This window comes from Athene noctua, chromosome 3 (genome assembly GCF_965140245.1).
Source record: "Athene noctua chromosome 3, bAthNoc1.hap1.1, whole genome shotgun sequence".
Lineage (NCBI taxonomy): Eukaryota > Metazoa > Chordata > Aves > Strigiformes > Strigidae > Athene > Athene noctua.
Window position 1 is genome coordinate 74,737,171 of NC_134039.1, and position 25,685 is coordinate 74,762,855.

The 25,685-nt window shown below is 35.4% G+C and overlaps 2 protein-coding genes across 2 annotated transcripts in view; one reads left to right on the forward strand and one right to left on the reverse strand.

The window, feature by feature from the left end:
• Positions 1-25,685, forward strand: part of CCDC146 (coiled-coil domain containing 146) — a 78,042-nt gene that overhangs the window by 6,615 nt on the left and 45,742 nt on the right. The window contains 1 exon segment of the mRNA XM_074901612.1: positions 1,239-1,405. Coding sequence (XP_074757713.1) covers positions 1,250-1,405 — 156 coding nt within the window. The 5' untranslated portion in view covers positions 1,239-1,249.
• Positions 9,460-15,901, reverse strand: FGL2 (fibrinogen like 2). The gene is made up of 2 exons (XM_074901611.1): positions 15,125-15,901; positions 9,460-12,426 (listed from the first exon to the last, which is right to left on the reverse strand). Exons 1-2 carry the CDS (start codon positions 15,861-15,863, stop codon positions 11,720-11,722), a joined length of 1,446 nt encoding a protein of 481 aa, XP_074757712.1. The 5' UTR covers positions 15,864-15,901; the 3' UTR covers positions 9,460-11,719.

A 25,685-nucleotide genomic window follows, 5' to 3' on the forward strand; every position in this document is an offset into this window, starting at 1 on the left:
TTGCAGAAGTTGGCAGTCTTTCTCCCAAAATTTCAAACTAATATACTGTGGTACTGATTTGTCCATTCATTTCATCTACAGCCAGCTTCAGTGAACTTGTGAGGGAATTGTTGAATTCCTCCCTGTATCCTCCATCTCCACTTTCCACTGTGCTTCGCTCTGCAAATACTCCATGGCTCCCCTATCTCACTGTCATGGCAAGATTTCTGTGTGCTTCAAAAGTCCTTCTTCCCCTCTCTTCCCTGTGTCAGATGCTTATTGCCTCTCTTTAGTCATCCTATCTCTCTTATATCTTTCTCCTGAAATGTTTGTGTCTTGTTTCATGCTGCAAAAGATCAATATTTCAAAACTTGTTGAATGTACAAAACTCCCAAGATATTGTTGTGCCGGAAGATATTTTTGGCAGCTATTAATTGGCATTTGATATAATGACAAGTAGCAACCTGATGGACATTGCTGGCTTATCAGGGTATCAGGAGCATTGTACCCCCTTGTATTCAACCTCCTGTTTCCCTCTTCCATCTTGGCATTTTCAGACACCTCAGACAGTTCTGATGATTGATGCTTGGGAACATAATTCTTAAGTGCTGGACTGAGATGGTAAACACAAAGTGAAGTTACATGAAGTTATAGTAACTCGTTGACATTAGGTCTCATCTTGCTCAGAAATAATTAATAAATGTCCTTGATCTAGCTGTTCCTAATGCAAGAATCTTAGAGATTTCTGTTCCTAAATGAGAGCTATGAAAGTGGGATTTTCTACAATATAATTGTAGGAAGGTTATTTTTTCCAACAACCCTAGTTCTTCCATCTTTCTTTTATTTCTCTCTCTGTGTATTTATTAAAAAAACTCTGTTACCTAATGTGAAAAAGAGTTTTCTTCAGGATAAAGCTTAAACCAAGCTATGTTTATAAAATTTGGATTTTAGCTTCTTTTAAAGGTCCTTCTTTTGGGGAAGAAAAAAGGGATTCCCACACTCTACAGGAATCAAAATACTGCTTGTATTCTGTGAGTTTTATTATTACTCTTGAATTAGTTCACTTGGATATTTTTCAGGGTTGTATTATTTTAGCAGAGGTCACAGATACTAAAAATGTAACCTGGTACATAACTGAAATGTTAGTACTACATAGGAGCTCTGACGTGAGGAGATCTCAGGAGATCTACATATCTTGCACAGTCATATATATCCCTGGATCTAATTAACTGTATTTTGGTATTTTTGTTACTTCCTAGAACTTCAAACAATGAATCAAGCTGGTGAAGAAAGTTCTAGTTCCAGTGATACAGAATTGGAAACCAAGAAGGAGCAACCTATCTGTGCTCTAGCTCCAACAGTTTATCACCAAGATGAGGGATCCACTGATGTGACAGCAAGTCCTGCGTTTCAGTGTTTAGATGAGGTACCATGTGCCCCAGCTTTCTCTGACTATAACAGTGCATATTGTATCCAAATCAATTAATCTGAAATGTATATTTTGTTAGTAATTGAAGGTTGTTACCATAGGCTGTCTGTAGCTTCCTATTTCTTCTCTGATTTTTTGTCTAAGTGGGAAGAACATTCCGTGAAGCAGAAACATATATGGGGCATATTCTTGCTGGGGATAGTGTCCTTAAGAGAAAGAGAAACGTTATTTTTTTCAATTATCATGACTTTGAGGGTAGTAGAGAGGTCTTGTTTCTGTAGTATTCTAATTATGGAGATAGTTGCATCGTGATTTTTAGAAACGCTTAATTGTTGCAGGAAAAATCTAAGGTAAATGGCTCCTGAGGCACTAGTAACTGATGATGATAGAAGAAACCTTTTGGAACTCAGTTTCTTTTGCAGAATTTTTTTTGTGTTAAGGAAACTTTCTGAATACTTGAAGTATTTTAGAATTTAAGATATCTAATACGTATCAAATGGAATCCTTAAAAATGTAATGCCAGAAGAGACATAAAGAGATCATCTGATCCAAAATTTACACTGAAGTAGATTCTCTGCAGATATTTGTCTCATTTGTTCTTTAAAACTTTAAGTGATGGAGATAGCTCTTTCAGTGTCCTCTTCCAACACTTCATTGCTATAGTTTTTTTAAAAATAAGCTTTTCCTAAATCCCTGTTTAAATTTCCTTTGGAGTGAATAATGTAGCTTTCTTCTTGCCTTAACCACAGTGACAGTGGGGAGCAATTTCTTCCCTGTTTATAATAAAATGTACATCTTGTATTATAAGCAGGCTTTGTTCATACTTCATGTTTTTCTTAAAGTTCTTACTTTAAGTTGCTTTACCTTGGGCTCTTTCGAGCTTGGATCTGTCAGATTGGTGTGTCAGCCCAGCTCTCTGTCTCTGCCTTGGACCTAACGTCAGTAGAAAGGAAGGGGCAAGAATCTGTAGTGAACAGAAAAATAGGACTGCCCCTTTCTTTTCTTGCTATTAGATCATACTGAACATAGCATGAAGCTGCACAGCCAATCTCTCTCTAATCTCTTGTACATTCAAGTGAAGTATACAGGAGGGAGAGAGATTTTCCCTTTCAGTTCAGTGCCAGTATATGGTGAGCCCACAGCTTCCGATATTGTTGGAGCACAAAACCCCTTTCTTCTCAGTTCAAGGCAGCTGCAAAAGTCCAGGACAGCTCAACTCTCAAAGAGAGTTGACCTCTCGCCTTACAGAAATCCTTCTGTCTACTGAAACTATGGAAACTGCACTTTGGGGAGTACTTTATTTTCAGCTACTCCTGTCCTTTTTCTATAGGTTTTCAGTTGTGGTAGAATTTTTGGTATGTCAACAAGAGGCACATATCTAGTACAAGATATCTTTACCCCCCACCCTAACCCAATTAAAATAAAACTAAATGGTATAATGTTCTAAAACATATTTTACATTTCTGCTTTGTTTTTCTTATTTTTAATCACGGTGAAACTTGTTTTTCTGGACTTATTCTAGAAAATTATCAGATCATTTGGCTTTTTTTTTTTTTTTCCCTCAAAGAATCTTTCCAGTGAGGTTATTCTGCATGTCAAATTTAAGGCCAACTTGTTTAACTCTGATAACATTGTAAACCATTAATGGGAAATATAGGGTAACCTTAGTATTGGAAGTTGTTCCCAACTCAGGAAAAAAAAAGTGCAGTGGAAAACTGAAGTAAGCAATTTGCATAAGATTTCATAAATGAGGTCTTTCGGTCATTTTGTCAGTTTTTAAAAGGGAAATATGACTCATTTATTCTTACCATAATTTTTAACAGTTTGTACTTGTGCTTTATGGGCCGATTTCGCTTTTCATCACTTATTCACATTTCTTCTCTTCCACTGACGTGTTTGTTTTCCTTTGTTGAACTTTATACATAATTCAGAGATAAATAATATGACTTTGGTCACCACAGAGGTTGTTGCATTGACACTGGCTTCAGCTTCTTGGAATAGCTTTCAGAATTTTTCCACAGAAGCAGGACTGTATCATATTTTCTCTGGTTTACTGGCTAGTCATTTATGCCTGCATAGCAGCAAATACTTATTAGAAGGGACACCTTTTGATATTATTAGATTTATTTGAGAACAGATATATCCTTTCTAGCGGTAAACCTTCCAGTCAAGTCAGTCTCTTTTCTCATGTAAACAGCAGATAGGCAAAGATACAAATAATGAGAAGTCACACATGCACACTCTCTCTCTCTCATTATTAACAACACATAGGAACATTTTTTAGCTTTGTGTGTTAGGTAAAAATATTAAAAACTGGACAGAGGTTTGAAGAAAAGCCACTCAGTCCATCATGATTTGCTTCTTTTCACCATGTGATTTTATTTATTACCAAGTTGACATCAGGTCTAACTCGGTACTTACTTCTACTGCTGTTGGTTAGAGGACTGACATTCACAAAATGAACTTTCCACTTTTTTAGCCTTTGTTGTTATGTCCTTGAAATAAAGACCTTTAATACTTCTAGCTGAATTTCTTGACTTGTCAATCTTTCTTCATATCCTGTTTTCTTGTACTGCATACCATTAGAAATAAATCAGTCTGCATCATGTTAATAACTTCCATGGAAAACTACATGGTCTAGTACCTGTATGATGAAATAAATATATTACTTAGGTAAATGCTACATTAATATGCAATAAATTATGCTGTTTTCATTTTGAATGTAGTGCATTATAGACCATGTATATGTACTTTGATTCTTAAAAGGCAGCAAGAAATGTATTTAATGACACGTACATTTCTAAATTTCAAGAGTTATTAATTTTATAAAATAAATATTTGACTAGCAGCTAGCTTCAGCAAAATGGTCTGAATTTTACTCATCCTTTGCATGCAAATTTTTTTTTTTTTTTCAACAGGTGGTAATAGAATACATTTTACCTCTCCCTTTATCCTTATATTATCCTTGTTACAACACTGCTACTACTGCTAAAGCTGCGCAGGACATATTGAAATTTCCATTTGAATATAAAAACCAACAGAACATGACATGAAACTGGAATCAGTGCTCAAAATGACAAGATTAGACAGAATGAAAACAAAAAAGACTGATTAACAAATTGCCTTCTGCCCAGTTTCATAATTTTTGTCCCCATAATTCTTGCCCATCCCTGCTCCTCATAGTAACATTTTTTTCCTCTGGACACTGAAGTTGTTATTTCCTTTCCTCCACCTGATCCAGGCTTTCCTGTTTTAATGGGAACATATACAAATAAAACATCCATTGTCATAACGATGCTGTTGATGTTTAGTTGTAATCTACTATAGACTTCAAATCTTTTTCTGTTGCTTAGTTTTTGTTTTGTTACCCAAATCACAATTAATCCCAGACACAAAAAAGACCCCTACTCTATACGTCTTTCCAATTTGATAGTGAATCATTGACAGCTATGCTCCAGGAACAGTTTTCTATCCACTTTATCTTTGTAAAATTTTGACGATTTAATAAAGTTGATTAATTGCTCACAAAGCCTACTGGTTCGTGGTTTTGATTCAAGAGACTATCCAAAAACTAGTATTCTCAGGTTCTTTCAGGCAGGAGGAGAATCAGTCATGGAGCCTAGTATCTTTGAATTCTCTTCAGGTAATTCTGTTTATTTATAAATTAGGTACAAGCTCTTCTTTTTCTGGAAAAAAAAAAAAAAAAAGGAGAAATCAAATGGTGGGAGGGTAACTTCTCACAGTGTGAGGTCTTTTTCAGTTAGTATATATTAGAAGTTCTTATTAGGCTTTACTCAGGATTGATGTCTCTGAGCTTTTTGATGCTGTGTTTTTTCTTTTTCTTTCATTGGTATTAGTTCTTCAGTTAGAGAGATAGTTGTTAGTTCACTCAAATATATACATCTATTTTTAAAACATTACTAGAAGAAGGATTCTGCAGCATTTGTTTTTCATGTCTTTGTAGTGGACTCTGTGATGGAGCTATTCATTCCCTACACTAGTGTACTTGTGAATGAAAAGTGCTTCACTATTTACCAGATTCAGTCAGCAGATACCTTGTTTGGAAGGTACCCCAATAATCTCTTTCTGGTAATAAATGTCATCCATTTATGTACTAAATTGATACCTGCAGAAGAATAAACTCCTTTGTGAGATTTCTTTGATCGGTCTAATGTTGCACTCTGTATCCTATAAAGATAAAATGGACTTTGCTCCCTATCTGATATCAGCACCAAATCTTTCCTTTGCACTGCTTTTTCTTGATGGCAATCATCACTATCATGCTATGTTTCTTTTTGCTGGTGTCCAAGAATCCTGTTGCCACCATCCAGGTCAGGAAGCAGAAAGAACCTTTCATGAATATTTTTCATGAGTATTTTGAAACTTTGAGTCCTTCTGGGATTAATGAACATCTTACCCCGACTGTTGAAAGTGGTTGAAATGCTAATAAAGATGTTAACTGAAATCCTGGTTCTACTGGAAACACAGAGCAAATCTCCATGTTTACCAAAAAAATGAACAGTATAGTGACAGTGACTTCTCAACCAAATTTCGCTTCAGCTCATCTGATGCTGGCTCAGGTGGATTTGCTTGCTGTGAGAGCTTTAAAGTCATGGAATGATGTGTACATTCAGTGTTAGAATGTGGTTCAAGGAGGGGAAGGTACTTTTCATTTTTCTCTTTCTTCTCATCTGTGCTGCAGGAAAGAAGAGAAAGTCACATAAAGGTTGGGTACAGCTTTCAAATATAAATACTCAGAATCAGTATTTCATATATTTCTTCTGTGGCATTCTGAAGTCTAACAATGCCACTCTAGAAAATACAGCCTTTTCCAATTGCTTTTTCTAACAGGCTGGTTTTTAATTCTCTCCTAACTTAGGTTAAGTGGTAGGTGTAAACAACTCTTTTTTTAAAAAAATAAAGTTGATACATTTTTAAATGAAAACTTTTCCTAGAAAAGTTAGCTTGGTAGACTAAGGTAGAATTTTTTTTTTTTTGTAGCCAATATAGCCAATTTAATTTCTGTTCACCTACATATACTGTAGTGTGCTTTCTACTCCCATAAATTATGATCATCAGTATATTTTTGCATGGTAACCATAGCAGTGGATGAAATATAAAGCAGTGGGTAAGATGTAAAAATCTTAACACAGCTGTTGAATGCAAACAACATTTAAAACTTAAGCTGATCCTGGTGCACTCCACATTACATGCTTCAAAGGCTCCTGGCACAACAAAAAAGCTGTATAAATAGGTTGGCACAGGCAGCAAAGACAGATGTTGCCTCCACCTCCACCCATAGGAATCTGACTGCTAATTAAATAAACCTTTTTAACTTTGTTGATACGGTCACTTGGGAAGTCAGCTAGGGAAGATGGTGTGTCTGTAAACTAGAGTCTGGGGCTTTTTGCAACAGCTTTCAGCAAGCACGCAATAGCTTGCATAGTGAATGTTAAAATGATTGGTTGTTGCAAAAGGTAAGTTGATTGTTCCAATTGGTGGTAACTCCTATAAAAAGCTGTAGCAGAGTGGGCTGAATTTTCAGATGCTTTTAAAGAACAGACCCAGTGTAATATGCTCCAATTGAGAGATTCTTTTTACCGCTTGAAGTGACGTTGTGCGGCAACAAGGCCAGGAAAGCTGTTGCATGTGTTCATGTTATCACAAAGCAGGTGGTATTTCTGTTCATTTCTGAAAAGCACGTTTGAAAGCATTTGTGATGTGTTGTTTCTTCTATGCTGTTATAAAGTCAGGTGCAGATTTCATGCCACACAGAGGAAACCCAGCTCCCTAAAGCTGCAAGACTCGAGGGAATAACCTGTAGCTGCAGCGTCTTCTTGCGTTTTGGCCTTTTCTCAACAATTTTTGAGACTTGTGAGACTTAAAATGACAAGCATATTGCTGTTTTATGTTCCAAAGCTTTCTCCCTCTTCCCCTTTTCTCATCCAAAGTATGTATCTGAGATCTGATACTCCAAAACAGGGTGATCTTGCTAAAACTGAGTTTGGCTGGCCTTGGCTTACAACATGTCAGCACACTGCGTGGTGAGGAAGCCACAGTTCACCAAACATACATTCGGTAAAAATGTCCAGTGGTGGAGAATCATCTGTTACACAGATTAGGTTATTTTAAATGTTAAAAAGGTGATTTCTGGTTTCCTTATTCAAAAAAACTGTGTTCAAATGCCCCTTAATGAACAGAGCCTTAAAGATCTGCATGAGAAAGGATCCTTATCTTTGTGTTTAGCCTCTAGAGTTTGAGCTGCAAAGGTAAGGAGAGGGGCTTTTATATTCTGTCAGAGGAAAGAAGTGAGGATTTGTTTCTCAAAGTGGATCCTACTCCATAAAAATCATTGACTACATGTAATTGCTTAAAGTAAGTGTATAAAACATACTTTTAATTTTCTGTGTAATTCTAGATGTTGGCATACTATTTCAGGAGAAGTGTAATATTAATTAGACTTAGAGTTTGTCTTGATTATATGAACATAATTAGGTTATTCGGGGTACATTTTCCAGTTATTGATTATTTTCCAAATGGATTCTTCTTTTACTGAGATCAGAAAAATTGATGAACTTAAGGACTTAAAAATAATATTGATTCATATCCTGTTCTCATGATGTGTGTGAAGGTCAGTTTTGACGCATCATCTTAATACATTGTTTTCCGATTTTGGTTACCATTGAGGGTGATGGCCAAATTTGCTTCTGGCAGAAGTATTATAACTTCATAAAAGTTTCATTAAAGCTGTGAATGAAAGAGATCAGTTTAGTAAGTGGAATATTTGCATTTAGCAGGGCCTGTGGATGTCACTGCTCAGCCATTTTTCTTTGAAATTTATGTCAATGTCTTCAGGTCCATATATACCATATTATTTTTCTTTTATCTCCTGTAAAAAAGAACATAGAACACATTTATAAAAATTTATTTCAAAGCTCCTTCTTGGTAGGCCAATATTTAGCTCTTATCACAGCTTTTTTCTCTATGAAGCCTTGAAGTTGCATCCTTCCTGTTTCGATTTTTCTATGGTGTGTAAGTCATGGAAGCTAGTTAAATTTGGCACCTTTTTTAAAAAAAGTTATTTTGCTTTAAGTTATAAACATGGTGTTCTAGGTATGGATTGAGAAACATCTTAATTTCATCTGAAAATAATCACATAAATGCCTGTTTATTTTCCACTAAATTGTCAAACTACCTGTTGTTCACAATGCACTCTCTGAATTTGACCACAGTGTTTCCCAAAAAATACCATTAAGAAAATAGATATTTGCATTTAAAAAAGGAAGGAAAAAAAAAATCACTGCTGTTAGACCTTTTCATTTCTTCTCTGCTTTTTTTCTGTTTTTTTTTTTTTTTTGTGTGTGTGTTGTTTTTTTTTTTGTTTGTTTAAGCAATGCATAGAAAGCCAAGACATTACAGTCTGCTTGGCTGATCACATTGAACAGATGGGTTTGTGTCTTTATTTTTTGGAAACAACCCATAGGTATTTTGCTAGCAAACCCGCTGTTAGTAATCATCTTCACTAAAATTCACAATTTTCTGTAAACTGAAGACATTTTGAATTCTTAAGCCTTAAAGCAGAGACTGAATGCTTTTGTTTGTATAAAAAATTGTATGCTTTAATTTGGGGTATTCTTTCTATTCACATGCTTTGATAGAACTTGAATGTGATGTGAAAGGTTGTGTGTACTACAAAAAGCAGATGAGTTTAACATGAAAGAGGAGAAGCAAAGATATGGATTGTGTAAACTCTGGATTGGGCAGTTAGTTTTTTCTCTTCCAAAATATGAGTAGTTTCAAAAAGATGTCTGAGATTTCAGCCTTCGGTATTATCTGGCAGCTGAAGTGTGATAAAACTAATTTCTTAAGAACTGTCATTACTAGCAGTAACTCTCCTGACACATCACATAGTCATCTTTGTCAGCCATGTAAAGTTATCTGTGTTTTCTTACTGCTTCAATTTTTACAGAAAATCAATAAAACAATTTATGATAATTTTTTTGGTAGTCCCCATAAACATCTATGACAGTAGTACAGCTTTAACAGTGTGACTTAATTTTATTACCAAGGAAAAACAAAAATAACACTTGCAACAAGTAGATGAAGTTACACTTTGTAAAACTGGTACATATCAATGAAGATTCAGCTACAGCAGTTCCAAGCAGGTAATACTCAGATTTGTGTAACAACATTACACCTCCCCCCCCACCCCTTTCTTTTTAAAGACATCAGACAAGGCTTTTATAGGTGCTATTAGTCATATTTGCTTATTCTGATAGAACTTCTGTGTTTTACAAAGTTTCTTTTAAACAGGATAACAAAAGGAGTTTCTCTTCTAACAACTTAGCAGGAAAAAGACATTTTCAAGTAGAAGCTTGTAGATACTGTAAGTCATACTTAGCTAGTTACCATATAATGAATAAGAGCAAATTGTGCATTTCATGAAAAATGATTAAATATAATCATATGCAAGCAGATATTTACTTTTCTAACCAATACATCATAAGTTTTTTTTTGTTGTTTAGACAATCCTTTTTTATCCCAAAATAAATATTCTATAGCTTCAAAACACGTTCTCAAAGATTATACATCTTGCAATTAAAATTTTCCATTAGTCTTTAAAACTGGAATAAAATAAACCAAATTACACTTCACACTGAAATAGCCTTCAAAGTATTTACTTCCTTAAAATATATATTAATATTTTACAATTTAGCAATTGCCACTGTTGCTCATTTGCATAACTTGTAACCATAATAGTTCTTCATTATCATCTTAAAAAAACCCAGTAAAGGTCATATTTGTAAAGTATTAGGTCAGGTGTATACTTTTTTTTTTGGCATGTCTCTTTTAATCAAAAAGGTGATGCCAGCAAAGACCACACTTTAACTGGTGAAGAAATACAGTCTTAGTATAGTTTATGTGTGTCTCAAGATTGGCATAAGGAACATAGTAAACCAGCCTCTTGCTGAGGTAAGCTGCATCTCCACTCAGAATGTTAGTCACTGTGATTATAGAGCCATGTCCTTTCTAGGTGAGGCAATAGATATATGTAGTCAAATCTGTGCTTGCTATCTACAACATGAGCTTTAATAGTAATATCTCTAATTTGCACTTCTTGAAGTATTTGAAAATTTTATTGTTTCATTTGTTAACATCTTAGAAGAAAAAAGTATTTCACAGCCTCTTTTCTGTTCATACTTGCCAGTTCATGTTTCTGTGGCTACAAGAGGGGTACTTAGAAAATGGGGAGAACACAGTCTTTTTGTATCTTGCAAAATAAATATTTATAATCTTACAATTTTAAGGTCTAATGGTACCTAGAGTGAGATGTACTTAAATGAGAGCTCGAGTCTCTACAAGAATCATCTTGTAACATCTGGCTTACCTGAAAGATTGAGGAGAAAGCAAAATGGCACTGGAAACTCTTTTTGTATGTATTTAGAGGCATTAATACAAAGACAGGAATTCTTCTTGATGTGTGTCCTTCCTACCTGTCTACTTGGCTGCATAAATGTGCAATAAGCTACATAACAGGTCCTTTCTCCCATAAACAACAAATGGGACCTTCAGCTTGAACAGAACCACCAAAATGAGCAAGCAATACTGTCTTCCATTACATGCTGTCTACATTATTTCCACTTGCTTTTATTAAATTCCTTCACCAACTTCTTTGAATAATCTTTGACAAAGAGGATAAGATTTGAGGATTCATCTTCATTTTATAAGTTTTCTTCAAGGCTTTTTTTGTGTCTTTGGGCAAACTGTGTGGCCCTCTCTTTCCTAGACCTTTAAAAATAATAACTTGTAGTAATTTTCCTAATTTTGCTTGATATTGCCTTGGTATACCTTTGAAGTTGTGAGGGACAAATGATCTACAAAGTCAGGATGTTTTAGAGAGACTAATTTTCCTTCTAAGTGTTGACAGATTATCCGTTATACCTCTGCGTTATTTTCAGGTTAAAATGAAGGTGTTCATTCAGACACGATTTGTGGAAGACATTTAGAAGTTTTAAATTCTCTGGTATGTCACAGTCAGTAAAAGCACCAAAAGCAATGTTTAGAATATTTACATAACAATACCAAGACTCAACCTCTATTATGTTTTAGCTATAACTATTCAGAAATATTTATGCTGGCTTTAAAACATTATATGGGTCAAACCATCTCTAAAAATTTATGTGGAAGTATGTTTTGTCTAGAACTATTTTATGCCAAACATAACTGAATAATTGAGTTCTGAGTATAATACTGAGTAAGTAAGATTTTGAGTGCAATCCAATGCAGACTAGTTAAGAGAAAAGTGTATAATTACTGCACAAAACTTTTGGGTCTGATCATGATTTTTACTGACTTAAAGGCTTGCCTATATCCACTGGGAATATCATCAGAAATACCATGCCATGTACCCCAGAAAATGCCATTGCGAACACCTTTGTATTTCTTGTGGTAGTACTTGCCATTGAGGTTGGCAGACAAGCACGCATCAAACCACCAGCCAGAGCTGTAGTATGCCCCACAGTTTCCTGATGGATACCTATCATTGTCCTTGTCTGGAGTTGTAAAGAACTTTTGATCGTGGTTGTAATGCTTGCTGTAGTGAAGGGCATCTCCTGCTGTGCCGCTGTAGCCGTGAACGCTTAGACGGTACTTTAGATATTCGTTGGCCACATAGAAGTGTTCATATTTCGCGTACTCCCTGATACCATTAAAATCTTCAAGTTCAATTCTTAGCTGCATTTCCTGGCTCTTTGTCAAGAGGTGAATTTTGTCATTCCCCAGCCAAAACTCCCTGCTGAGGTTTCCAAAGCCATTTTTGTAGTCATTCCAGGTTCTGTTAAAGTTAGTGCTACCATCCTGACGCCGTTGCAGCACTGTCCAGCCGCCTCCATGTGTTCGCATGTCACAGTAAACTTCAAAGCTATCATTTCTGGGGTCAGGGCTAATCCTGTAGATTCCGTTACTCCTTCTGCCTGCTGTGTAATGATCAGCACAGTCTCTCTGCATTATTTGTATAACTGGGGGAAGAACAGATAGTGTTAGAATAAACATAATTTCAATTTCAAAATAAGCACACAGGCTGATGTGGCATACAGAACTTGGATTGGATAGGCTTCTACATAGGAAATAATTACAGCAATTTCAGTTCTAGAGAGAAACAGTTTTCTTCCATCAGGTTTATTCTATAGTTCACGCCATCTAGAATCTGCATCAGATAGTTGCCTGAAAAAAAACATTTAAAGACTTTGTGTATCAAAACTGCCTAATAGGGGGGCATTTTGATTGTTTCCTTTCCCCTTTCTCCTTATCTCTACCCGTCTCTTTATCCTTTCACTACCTCCTGTAAGTTCAGACCAATTTCTTCAGTCGAGATTTCTAATGCTTTGTTTTTTGACACTTGCTGCTTTTTGTATTTAAGGATATTCCATCACAACCCTTTCTATAATTTAACTTTTCATCTGGCAGTATGTCAGAGAAAAAGCTTTCTCCATATGGGAATGACATTAACCTGGCTGTTGTTCAGTTGACATCATTTGATACAGAACATAACATCATTAAGAATATTTCATGTCTTAATGTTGACTGTACTTTAGACAACAGGAAAAAAAAGTAATAAAATTGTCTCATTTATTGTAGTAATACTATTCCTAGAAAGATGAAGCTAGAAAAGTGATGGTGCTTTCCTGTTTATGTGGCATTGCTGGCTTTACAGTAAGAAAAAGTTTTATCATGTACCATTAACACAGCTTTTTTTTGCATCGATAGATGATGTATTCTTTTCAGAAGAAAAATACCCCCAGGTTTTTCCTGCAGAGTGGAAATCCATTTTTGATCCACAATGTCATAAAGTAATGACACTGTGTTCAACCAAATGGTATTATAATTCCAAGTTCTTAAGTAAGTGATACAGAGAACTGTCAGAATTTCTGAGTTAGTCAAAATCATAATGTTCATTCTTATTGCAGATTTCAATTTATGTGCCTGTGCCTGCTTAAATGACATATTTTTCCTAGAAAAAAATGAAACAATTAAACTGCTTCTTGAAAGAGAGGAGTGTTCTCAGGCTGCAGCAGAGGATAAGACTCAGGAGTCCTTTTTTGCCTGTACAAAAAACTGCCTGTACAAAAAACTAGGCATCTATGAAAGCTTCTTGAATCCACAACAGTCTCATTATTTCACTGAACTGTAAGATGTTTGGTGGAACAAGTTTCAGAGCAGATATTGACAGAGAATATACATTTCAGCTAAAATGCTTTTATAATCCAACTTCTATTTAAATAAAGTTTTGCTGTTAACTTTCAGTGGAAGCAGGAATAGCTTCTGTATGGGGAAAAGTTGTAGCTGTTATCCTTGCTAGTTTTCATAGTGTACATATTGCTGCTACAAACAATTTTAGCATCAGTTACTGTAAAATATAAGAAATATCCACATGATGATATACTATGATTAGTACTCAACATTTCAGTGTGAGAAATCTCTAAAATGGAATTAGTCTGTTATGAAGTACTGTACTTGAATTTGATTCATTCCCATTATCATTCTTTTTGTGAATGTTTTATATCTGAATTAAAGTAACTGATTTATACTGATATATATCTGATTTAAGCAGATTGTTGATATAGTAAATGCATTACCTTTATTATTATTCATTTGCTGTTTTCACACTGTCAAGAATTTCAGCTGTACATACACTGTACCATCTGCAGATCCTTCAATTTTTAATATGGGTAGACAGAAGAACAGTTTTATTTTAAACTTGAATGCTAAGCAACAGAGGCTTAAAAACTGTAATGCAGCCTGATTTTCCTTTGCTTTATCTCTAGAGAACCCTATCTTCATATGTATGATCTAAGTGGTAGAATATACAGACCATCTAGTGACTATTTCTTGATTTGAAAGATTCTTATATGTGCTATAAAAACTTTATGACTTTGAAAAAAACTTCAATCTTCTCTTAATGAGTCAACATTAGAAAGAAATTATTAGTTCTATTTCCTAATTTTAATTAGGACAATTAAAAAGTAATAGAAAAAAAGTGTTTGTCAGTGATAACACCTGTTTTCTATTTTATATTGCTTAGATATTAGATTCATGTTAAGGGTTTAGTATTAAAATGGTAGTACATACATTACCCTAGAGAAGTACTTAACCTTTTTTATCTAAGCCTTTCAGATATTCACTGTGATGGTAGAAATATTCTTTTATTATCCATCTGTTTAAAAGTTTACTAGATTATCTTGATGTTTAATAATGACTTGCAGACTATTTCAGAATAATTACAGTTTCACATTGAAAAAAAACCATAAAGGCACACCTAGAGAAAGTTTACCCCTTGTCATCCAAGGAGAAAACATACATAGTTCACTGATATTTAATATCCTTAATGAAGGGTAGTAGGGTGTAAAATAGTAAGTTAATTTGTCATGTTTACTAATTGAATTGGAAAAAAAAAAGGGTGGGGGGGGAATTTGAAAATTCATGTTTTAAATCCCATAGTAAAGTCCAGTTCTAGGAGGAACTGAACACCTGCAGTTCTCAGTAACCCTCTAGTGGCAGCTGAAATATTTTACAGCAGTATAAATAAACACTACAAGAGCAAATACTTTACTTGTGAAGTTAATAGCACAGCTATTTAGTTAAAATAAATTGTTTGCCTAATATTTGTAAAATGCACAGAAAACTTATACAGGCAGTAAGGATTAACAGGTTACGTACCGGGTCTTGGTTGCATTGCTGGACATTTAGAAGAACATTTGTTATCAAGGCTGTTCACAACAAATGTCAAATTAGCAACTTTGCTGTCCACATAATGTTCTACATTGTTCATATTTATGAGGCTCATCTTCTCTAAACGACCCTGCAGTGTCTGAATCTGGCTCTTTGCATTTTTCAAGCTGGTTGCCATTCTGTTAACTTTGCTTTGCAGGTCCTTTACTCTGTTATCTTGGATTTTGCTAGTTTCTGCTGGAGTTTCTGCATTAGGTAGCTGGAATTCATTACTACTGTCTCTCTCTTGGTTGTCATCTGCCTGCAGCTGGCAGCATTTCTTCAGCTTGTTTACTGCTTCTTTGAGGGTCTGTACTTCTTTGAGAGTCTTCTCAAGCAGTCTGAATTCTTTGGGTAACTGGATGGTCATAGGAGGCAGATTGATCTGATAAGGACAATCCTCTCCTCCATCACATTTCCGATTAGTTTTGAGCTTTACAGGACAAGTCTCAGTAAGTTTTCCTTCTTTAGCATCCTCTTCATCTTCTAAAATAACTGCAAACACATTTGTTAAAGTGAGGAGAGCTGTCTTCAGCAAGACTAAGTAAACGAGCAGCTTCATCTTCACAGAGAAACTAGCAGTATGAGGAAGTGTGCAGAAGTGGAACAACTTTATAAGGGCAGCTTGAAGCCTGTGAGTTATCAGACTGCCTACACTGTTCTCAGAAATGGGTGGGAGTGCTTGCATCACGTGTGATTAATAACAGAGCAAAGTAGGTAGTGCTTGCAAGAGTAGCATGTTTCAGTGAGTATTCCTGACTCAGAACTAGTGTATGTAAGCAAAATTATGAAATGCATCTGTGCTGATCACTTATGCAATTTAATTTCATTCCTTGTTGCACATGGATTTTCTTTTTTTGGAAAAAAAAAAAGATCAGTCCTCTAACATCTATTTCATAAGATCTGAATGTTCTAAAACTGCTTTTCAAAACCAGACTGCAGTTTTACCACAGCAGGTGGAAAAGGGCAAAACCAGCCCCTTTCTGAGTATGAGGTTTATCCCAGTAATAGCTTTGCTGTCACCCAGTCCCCTTATTCCTAAAACTGTATAGGTTCATGAACAGATGTATTCATGAAAATGATTTAAATCTCAAAGCATGTTGAAATGCACATATTGTTTTAGTTCCAAACATTTTTCAGGATAGTTTTCACAAACTAAAGAGGATGAACAGCAGTTTCTTCCTCCTATTTTGCTTAGCACTGCTTAGAATAGTTACCTGGAATATTCATGTATGACACATCACAGTTAAAATTCACTGTTACCTGATTCTGAGAAATTCTCACCTTTCTAAGTAAAGGTAAGGGAACTTACCCTCCCCTGCTTTGATGCCTGGGATCCTAGTTGTTGGATTGATTGTCCAGAAAACCCAAAGCAAGTCCTGGTCTTCTGAATAATGTCCTGAATTCTAAATCCAAAGCAAGGCAGAGAGCCAGGGAAGAAGCTCCCATGGGCCCATCAGTTTGGGGCATTCTTTTCTGTATTCCTGATTTTCAGTTCCTGCTTTTCTTTTTATTGTGCCTTGTATCAGCTTTAAGAGTTAATCATGTACTTCAGAGGACTAATCACACCAAATGGAATACTTCAGCTCTAGGTGACATTTGCCAGGTACTTCCTCATTTTTATTCTACAGCCACCTTTGCCATTCTCACGTGGTGCCTATGCAATTTTAATAATCTGTGTCATTTTCCTTGTGCCCCAAAGGAAGGCTACACGGGCACATACATATTCGTGCATTCATAGCTCACTCAAGAGCCAAATAAACTGCATGAGTAACGGGTTTTTACACCAGTTCTTGTTTAATTAGTCCAATCTGAACAATTTATGTCCCTAAACCCTATTTGAAATTACTCATAATACAGATTAAACATTAAACAAACATTAGTCACACACATACTCCATACTTTCATGATCTCTGGAATGTTACTAGCTTTTATAGAGACCACAAGCTTATATTGATAGTACAGGAGGGAGGCTTGATAAAAAAACCTACTTGTCTAACCTGCTGCAACAGTTCCTTCAGATTCCTGCGTAGCACAATGGTCTGGGCACTTTCTTGAGAAAAGGGGTTTGAATCTACCTTTCCCATATTCTAAATGAACATCCCAGAAACTGCCATGGCACTTCTAGTTATGTGGCAAAACTGTGTATCTCTCCCTTTCAGATCATGATGGTTCCTCAGCAGTGAGGTGAAAGATCCACCCCAGACTGCAACTTGGGTGTAAAATATTGACATCACTTTGGTTTTGTTAAAAATGCATCAAAGCTGAAATGTTTGTAAAGGTGAAATGTATGATTTAAATTTGTGACTAAAATTTTAAAATTTTTCATTTGATTGATAGGATCCTACATTTTTTTATCAGTCTAATATCAGGTGTTTACAGAGCCTTGTTCTCCTATTTGGCTGCTACTGTCAAATTGAGGAAAGCTATACCAGCCTATTTTGAGGGCCTTTAGAAATATAATCGAATTCCTAAATCCTAGTTATATGGGAACCATATTGCCCCCACACTGCTGTTTGTTCAATTTACAATGAACTCAGCTGTGGGACTTTGGACTGGAAAAACTATTCTGTATCTGTAAAATTAATAATAATTATCCTTGGTAGACCACATCTTATGAATTGCCTTGAAATGTTTAAATGTTCATCAAATATTGTTGTAATTTATGACTGTTGTGCTGCATTGAAAGCCTAAAATATCATTAGAACTTAGTAACTTCAAGAAGGGCAGAAATATCTAGTAATGCTGAATGTTAAAGAAAAGAAAGTTCAGATAGTAATGTGAGGTATCTGAGTTTTTTAATCATCTTTGTCCTGAGACATTCATTCCTTGGTCCCTTAAATACGTTCATTTTGGGATACTTACTTCGTCGTTTGGGTGAGATTTCTGTAACTTGAGATGCTCTGCTATCCTTCTGATTTTGTTACTCGTCTGATCAGCAGTCTGTTTGGAGCCTGAAATACCCATTTCTACATCAGATATCTGCACGCTTCTCCTACCTGGAGCAGTCTTCTAACTGAGGACTCGTCTTTCTTCTTGTTCTGTCAGGCAATGTCCATTCCCAACAATTTTTCAGCTCTCTCTTCTTCCTTCCGGAACTCAAAGTAATATGCCCCAGCCTAATTTGTGTTTTGCACCTCTTATCTTCCTCGGGATAAATGAAGCAAACTTTCAGTTTTTAACAAATCTTTGCCCTTAGAAGGGGCACTGAGCAATCTTAAACTGTAAGATGCTTATGCAGCTTATGGCAGAAATACTGGACCAGATAAAATTGAGAACTGCAGTTTGTTTATAAACAAAGTTTCTTCCCAGATGGGGCTTTTCTAGATCCCTAGAGTGTTCTGTTTAATACTTAAAACTTCAAAGTAGTTAAGCAATCACAAAACCCAAAAGCAAAGCCAGTCTTTTTCAACTGTTAAAGGATCTAGCTGAGTAACAGCCAATGACCACAAGGGAGAATTTTCTACCAAGGTCTTTTGTTTGGTTAAAGGTCATTTTCTCATAGCTTTTCATCTCTTTTAGTCTTCTTTTTAGGAATCTACTTTTCCTCCTGTGGACTGGAGATATCTTAATCTTACAGACATATCTTCCTAAAGATAAGAAGATAACTGAGAGCTTGTGATATTCTTAAATTCTGCTGAAGATTTTATATCTGTTCCCAGAACTACCCAGTGGTTGCAAGGTTAAAGAAGTAATATATTTTGGTTTAATAGACTTGTCTCAGGACTGTTTATTCAAAGTTTATCAAAAGCAGCGTGAACCATTTCCCATGATGTTTTAGAGCAAGGTTTCTTTTCTGGCAGATAATGGAAAATAGGTCAAATAGAAAACAAGAAGGTTAAGACTGTAGGCAGATGTTAATTTAACTCGTGACTACGGCAATTTAAAACACAAAAGTTTGCCATTTTGGATTTCTGTGTGTGCTGGGAGTTAACATCTCCTGCAGAAGAGTTGCTGCAAAACACCCAGGTTTGTGCAGGCTGTTTGAGTGATTGGTATGAACAAACCTAAAGCACATCTCGGTTCATTCATATAAACCATTTTGGTGGCAAAGGTGGAATGTGTTAAGATTCAACTGCTGCAGTAATATTCTTGATGTTTTCTATAGACTTCAGTGATTGTGTGATACGTTTTGGCTGAGAAAGAGGATGAAAAGCAATTAGATTCACTTTCAGTTTTTCCCACAATGTGGAATACATACCAGAAGTCCATATTAGAAACAAATTTTGATTTAGGATTCTTTTTGGTTAATTCAATTATTTTTTAATTTAGTAGTCATTTTTCAGGCAAACAGTATTTTTGTTGTCCACTGAATCGTAGGACTACCTGTTCAACTTCCTCATGTGTCTTATGAGAACACATAGGAGCATGAAAAGGAAGGCAGTCCTATTCCATTTAATTTAAATTGTTAATATTCTGGGACACAGATTACATTGAGCTTGTAGCCACACGGATTTCTTATCTGTTTAAAGTGGTCTTTGCTTTATAAATTCTGGTGACAGGCAGGAAGACAACACTTACATAGAGCATATAAGTAGTAGATAACTTATTTATATAAGCAATTGTAAATGTAAGACATATTAAAAAATTCATGTGATCAAAGAATATCACTCCTTCTGTCAAGGTGTTGGGACCATATTTTAAAGAAAGAGATCCATGAAACTAAGTTTCTATTCATTCTGTTTCTCCCATGGCATCTGAAGATCTGCCTGCCCAAAATCTAGAATTTACTGCTGAATACTTCAATTTTCTATAGCCACAGATGATGCTGTAGTTGGCCAATTATATGGAATACATAAACCAGAATGAACTCTAAGAATGATGATATACCAGATACAGAAGCCTCTCCCTGCTCTGTCTTTTTGGAAACATTTCTTTTTGATTCCTGCAAACCTGCTCCAGTAAAACCAGCCAGTGTAAGACTGTACTGGATACTCAGTATTGTCTCGAGATTCATGGCCAAACAGGTGATAGCAGGAAAGCTGTCTCCTTTCCTGAGACACCTACCTTACCAGTCTCTTATCCCCGCTTTTACTGAGCCACAGTTGGCCACCAGATGCAATATTTTCTCACTATCATCTTGATGGTGGCTAATTTTGATATTGGCCATGTAGGGATTACTGTTTCCCATGATCTAGAGGACAAAACTACTGTTATGACCTATGCCTTGGGAAAATATGCATGATATTATTTTTCCTAGTTGTTATTTGTTAGTTTTAGAAGGCTTTTCAGCAGTTTATTTTTCATTAAAGGATGCCTGTCTGATCCATCTGTAATTAAAAAAGTAAAATTGTAGAAATTCTGTGTAAGGCAATACAGTGCTTTATCTACCGTAAGTAGGTATAATGTTTTTCATGTATGCCTTTACCCCACTTTCAGTTTTGTCTTGTTTATGTATCATCATCTGCATATAGCTTTTTTTGTGCTAAATGCTCTGTAGTAGACTGTGAGCCTTTCGATGGTATATCGATATAAAAGACTCTATATCAAAATAAAGTGAGTAGATATTAATAATTTCTCAGACTCATTTTTTTAGTGTTTGACTTTTGTCTTCTGAGTTACTGGCTTGTTGTATGTGGAACCAATGCAGTCAAGTCACTTTCCTTTAGACAGCAGAGTTTAAGGAACCGTAAAACTTATGTCTTCACTTTGTAAAATAATGACATGCAATATTTAAAAAGTGCGTGCGATCTTCTTATTCATGACATGCTTTGCTTGGAATAGGAAAGAAGACAAAATAATTTGTGAAGCACTTTATGAAATACAAAAAGTAATTTTGTTAAATTTTAAAAATTGTTTTAGCTTCCAAGTAGAAATGGCTTAGAAAATAGTAAAAAATAACACTTTTAAGGGAAAACAGATTTACATATAAATGTGGTTTTATACAAATATATTGTTACTTTGTTATAATTTTGCTCATCACAAACATCAGGAGGGAGATGCCTGACTACATTTGTGCAACCAGTAATCTCATGGTTTCAGGTATCATTGTTTATCACCTAAATTAAATGTTGACAAAACTTAGTGACAAATATTTTTCTACTTGAATGACTAATAAATACGCTTTTCCTGGGGACTTCCCGTGCTTATCTTAAAAAATATACTGCCTGTCACTATAGGTATAGTTACAGATGAGAGGAATCCCACTATATTTTTTAACTCTAATGACAGCATTAGTTTAAAAATTGTATTGCAGTTTTCTTTACCTTCTACCATCGTAACCTTTCTCCGGAATAATGACTTAAGGCATATTGTTCCCTAAATATCTGGAGTATAGCTATTCCTGTCTGTACTTTAAATGTTTCCCAATGGAATTCCCAAATGGAATGCAGAATGTCATTGAAATACTGATAGCTACAATTTATGGTGTAACTAAATATTTACAGTCTTAAATTAGTGATTTTTATTTTCTCTTAAAATACTTAGAAATATGTGCTGAAACCTGGAATATTGTTGAGTAGAGAAGTTCTAGATAGTTTTAGAAGTGTTAGTCTTCTATAACTGTATAAATATTTGAGACATTGAAAAATGAGTGATGTAGATGACTGAATAAAAAGTGTAATGATGATAATTAGTGGGCATATCTAAATTGTGATGTAACACTTTACATTAAAAAGAGTTCAGGTAATCTAAATATCTGTTATCTTTGGCTTCCTCTATTGTCAAAGGCAAGTAAGAGCCTCATTGAGTATATTTCTTGTTTCTTATAAATGCTGGAAAGCACTCTGAAATAATTTAATGAGTTAAATTTTATTATTAAAAAGAATCAGAATCTTAAATACACTGGTTTAATTATTATTCTGTATTCTGGCATCTCTTTTTGCCTTTCTTATGCTTCCTGAAGTCTAAAGGCAATACATTTCAGTCTTCAGCTGCATGGTTTGGAAAAAATACGCAAATGAGTCAAAGTAAGGTGGTCAATATTTAGATTCAGTATACTTCAGGACAAGTCAGTATCTTCTTTGGGGTAAAAAGTAGAGAGAGCTGTTGGTACATCAGCAGAATACAGAGACTATCTTATAACAGGTGCAATATTTATTGAGCCACTGCATGCTTACTCAGTCACTGCATTTTAAAACTTTGACAGGACAGTGCCCTGAGGTAACCTGGTCTCATTTCAAAGCTATCCCTACTTGAAGCCAGAGGTTGGAATGAATGGCATCCAGAGGTCCCTTCCAGCCTTAATTTTTTTGACTCAGCTATGCTCCTGTATTACATGGAGTTTATTTTATTCTTTACTATATGCTCTAATAAAAGTTATGTAAACAAAGTATTCTGGAAAATGAAGTGCATACTTCAAGCCCTGTAGCAAAAGTGGTGAAGATGGTAAAAACTGTCCTATGTATTTTTCAGGTGAATCTGATTACATTGTCACAGAAGTCATTATGACCTTTAAATTCTCTGGCATTGGTACCTGTAGTTTGTAGAGCAGTTTTCTTGTGGTTTGGGTTTGGTTTTTGGTGTTTTTGTTTTGTTTTGTTTTGTTTTTTTCCCTAAGATAAATGTATTGCCAGAGGTTACAAATGCTACCCCTATAGACTTTTAATTCTTGTTCCTACATTTTTGGATGCCCCATCTTGAAGTAGCCAGGACATGATCTTCAGAAGTAATGAGAAATCATAGAGATTCTTAAAAATTGAGAACAATATAAACGATTATATTTGGCCATTTAGAAGCCAAGTTAGTATGCAGCGTTTTTCTTCATTTCATTTTATTGTTAGCATACCACTGTCAGTTCAAGTTGATGGCAATGGGGATGCTAAGGACCTAGAGCAGATGCTCCTTGTTTTCCATTTCTGTGTAGACAGTTCTGTGCTGTTCTGGTACAAGTGCAAACTCAGATATAAACTTGCTCTGAGAAATGGGCTGAACTTGAGGAAGCTTCAGTTCAACTAGTGCATTATCATGAGTCCAAGCTTTTGTTTAAATAATTTGGAGATATCAGGTACAAGCACGTCAAACACCAGCAGATACCCCTAGCTCACCTCTTCCAAAGGGTTAAATAGATTCTGTGGAGACTGATAGCCAGCAATATGGATAGAAAGAAATGCAAAAGTCATAGCATGGATTCAAGCATGCTTGTACACGTTGTCCCCCTAAAATCTAGAAATAACCCCTGAAAGTCAGTGGGAGACGTTGTTGCCTTCTCCCCAGACTAAGAAACACCTGAGCTGAGTGGTAGGCGTCCAAACAGTGTGGAGTCAATGAGGATTTTGACAAAGGATACAGAGCTTTCTGTTCAAAGAGGAGCGCTTATCCTTTTTCTTCCCTGAATGTTTAAACATTTAAGTATTACCCAAAAGAGGTAAGAAAAGCTCTTCAAATAAACAACACAGAGGGAAAATTCCAAACCTCACATAGCAGACTGGCCAGAAGAGCCATTTGCCAAGCAGCTAATACTGTATTGAAATCCTGGGTGTATACAGACTATAAAATATATTAACCCCCTGATATTTTTCTGTTGTCTCCTATTATGCGGTAAAAGAGTTGTTTGCTGAGACCTTTCAGATGTTTGAAGTAAACAAAATTAATGCAAATTATTGGATATTCTATGCATTAAAATCAAGTGTAGTCACAATGTCTTGTTATAATTACAAAACCTACAGCTTAGAGTGAAGAGGTGGAAAGTGTTATTATTCCATTCAAGCTTAGAATACATTTTAGTTATTTTGCAGTATCTGCAAACATAATTAGAAACATGTGTTAGGTTCATCATTTCTCTGAAATGAAGAGATTCTAGGGACTGTTGAAATTCTTTCCTAGGAAGCCTTCAAGTGTTTCACTTTCATAATGAGTGATGGTAATCAGTAATTTCTTGGTGGTGGCTATATTTATCTTCTGTACTTTTCTTGATGCTTTTTATCAAAAGAGTGTGAGAAGTTAGACCAACATTCAGATTGCATCATCTTTTTAAGTTTGAAATTTGGCTTAGTTTTATTCACTTCTGGAGAGTCCCAAAAGATGCTTAAAAAGCATTGTACTTCAAAATGGGAAATGTCAGAGTTCTTAGAGTTCTTATTTAAATCACATTTGTGTTACAGAAAACTTGGTTTGAAATTCCAGATGAGTTCCTTGGTGTATTGCTTTAAGCTGACTGTCAGAAAGGATTGAGTATAATCTGTTAACATGGAGAATGTAAAAGCCTACTACCCTTAATGCAGGAGTGAGGAGGTGTTGATGTAGTTAGGGCCAGGTTTCACTGGTTTTGCCCACATGGAAAAATACCTCACCAGGTGGGTTGTCTCCCTTCTGTGGTTTTAATTACCATTCATATTCTGACATCTTCTCTTTCTTATCAACATCTCATCTATATCCATCTTCTAGCCTTGGAGAAAATACTGTGGTCCTACATCCAGGGGCTAGTGGACTTAGAGCTAAGATGTAAGGATATACAAGAGCTCCCTCAGATTGTGTGTAACCTCAGATTGTGCTCACTTCTTCTTGGAATTTTCTTCAAGAGATTTTGAAGAGAGCTTTGATGGGGAGCTGTTGGTAGCAAGTGAATATGAACTTATTACTGGTATGGGTATAGAGACAAGTTATGCAAGGGTACAGAACAGCTATTTGAGCATAAGTGTTTTCTGGTTTTCTCACATATTCCTATATTGAAAAGGTTCCAGCCCAGAGCCAGAAAATCTGCCTTTTCCTGCTAGAAAAATATGATAGATATGCCCTTCCCTCTGCCCTTTTCAGAAAAATCTTCCTCCACAGTCTTTATAGGATAGGATTATCCAGTACTTTGTTTCATGGGACTTTTCTCTGATGGATGGAAACAAATTTGCTTTGGAATTTGGGTCTGGGTTTGGTTTTGTTTTGTTATGTTTTGTTTTTCTGGTAGAAAAGCCAAGCGTCAAAAAGCAAGGTAGCATGAAAAAATGTAAGAAAGTTAGAAAATTACACTCATATTAATCGGTTAAAGGTGAGTGTAAAGTAAAAGAAAGGGTAACTTAAGAAACGTAACAGAAATTTTAAATTAAAAGGGAAAGATACACATAAATCCAGTAATAAGATACATACTTCTATCCTTTTTATGTAATTACATTTATGGGAGTATGGGGAAAAGGAAGGCAGAAAGTCGCCAAGCAACCATCCATTAGCAGCCAAATCTTCATCCAACTTTTCAATAATTCTCTGTTTAGATAAGGAAAATCTATTTGAGTTTATCCAGATGATCTTTCAATTTCAACTGTGTTTAAAAATGTATGGGGTCCCAGTTCATTATATAAGGAGAAAGAAAAACTGAGAAAACCAAAATACAGTTAAGTACAACTGACATGGAAAGGGACTAAAAGACTCAACAGTTTAAGAATATTTACCGAACTATATTCCAAACTCCGGATTTGAGATCACCAGTATAACAAAATTATCTCAGTTCTTTCCAGGGAATTATGGTTAACACAGGACTGAAAAAAAGACAACCTTAGTTGCCATTCACAAGCTCTTCTTTTTTCCTTACTATGCTACCTTCTCACTTGTCCTTTTCCTTTTCAGTGTAGCAACATAATTAGTT

Excerpts from the sequence above, each read along its gene's own strand:
- FGL2 (XM_074901611.1), bottom strand. The coding sequence starts at position 15,863 with ATGCAAGCACTCCCACCCATTTCTGAGAACAGTGTAGGCAGTCTGATA. Across the intron at positions 12,427-15,124 it reads AGCAATGCAACCAAGACCCG|TTATACAAATAATGCAGAGA; the intron begins GTACGTAACCTG and ends TTCTTCCCCCAG.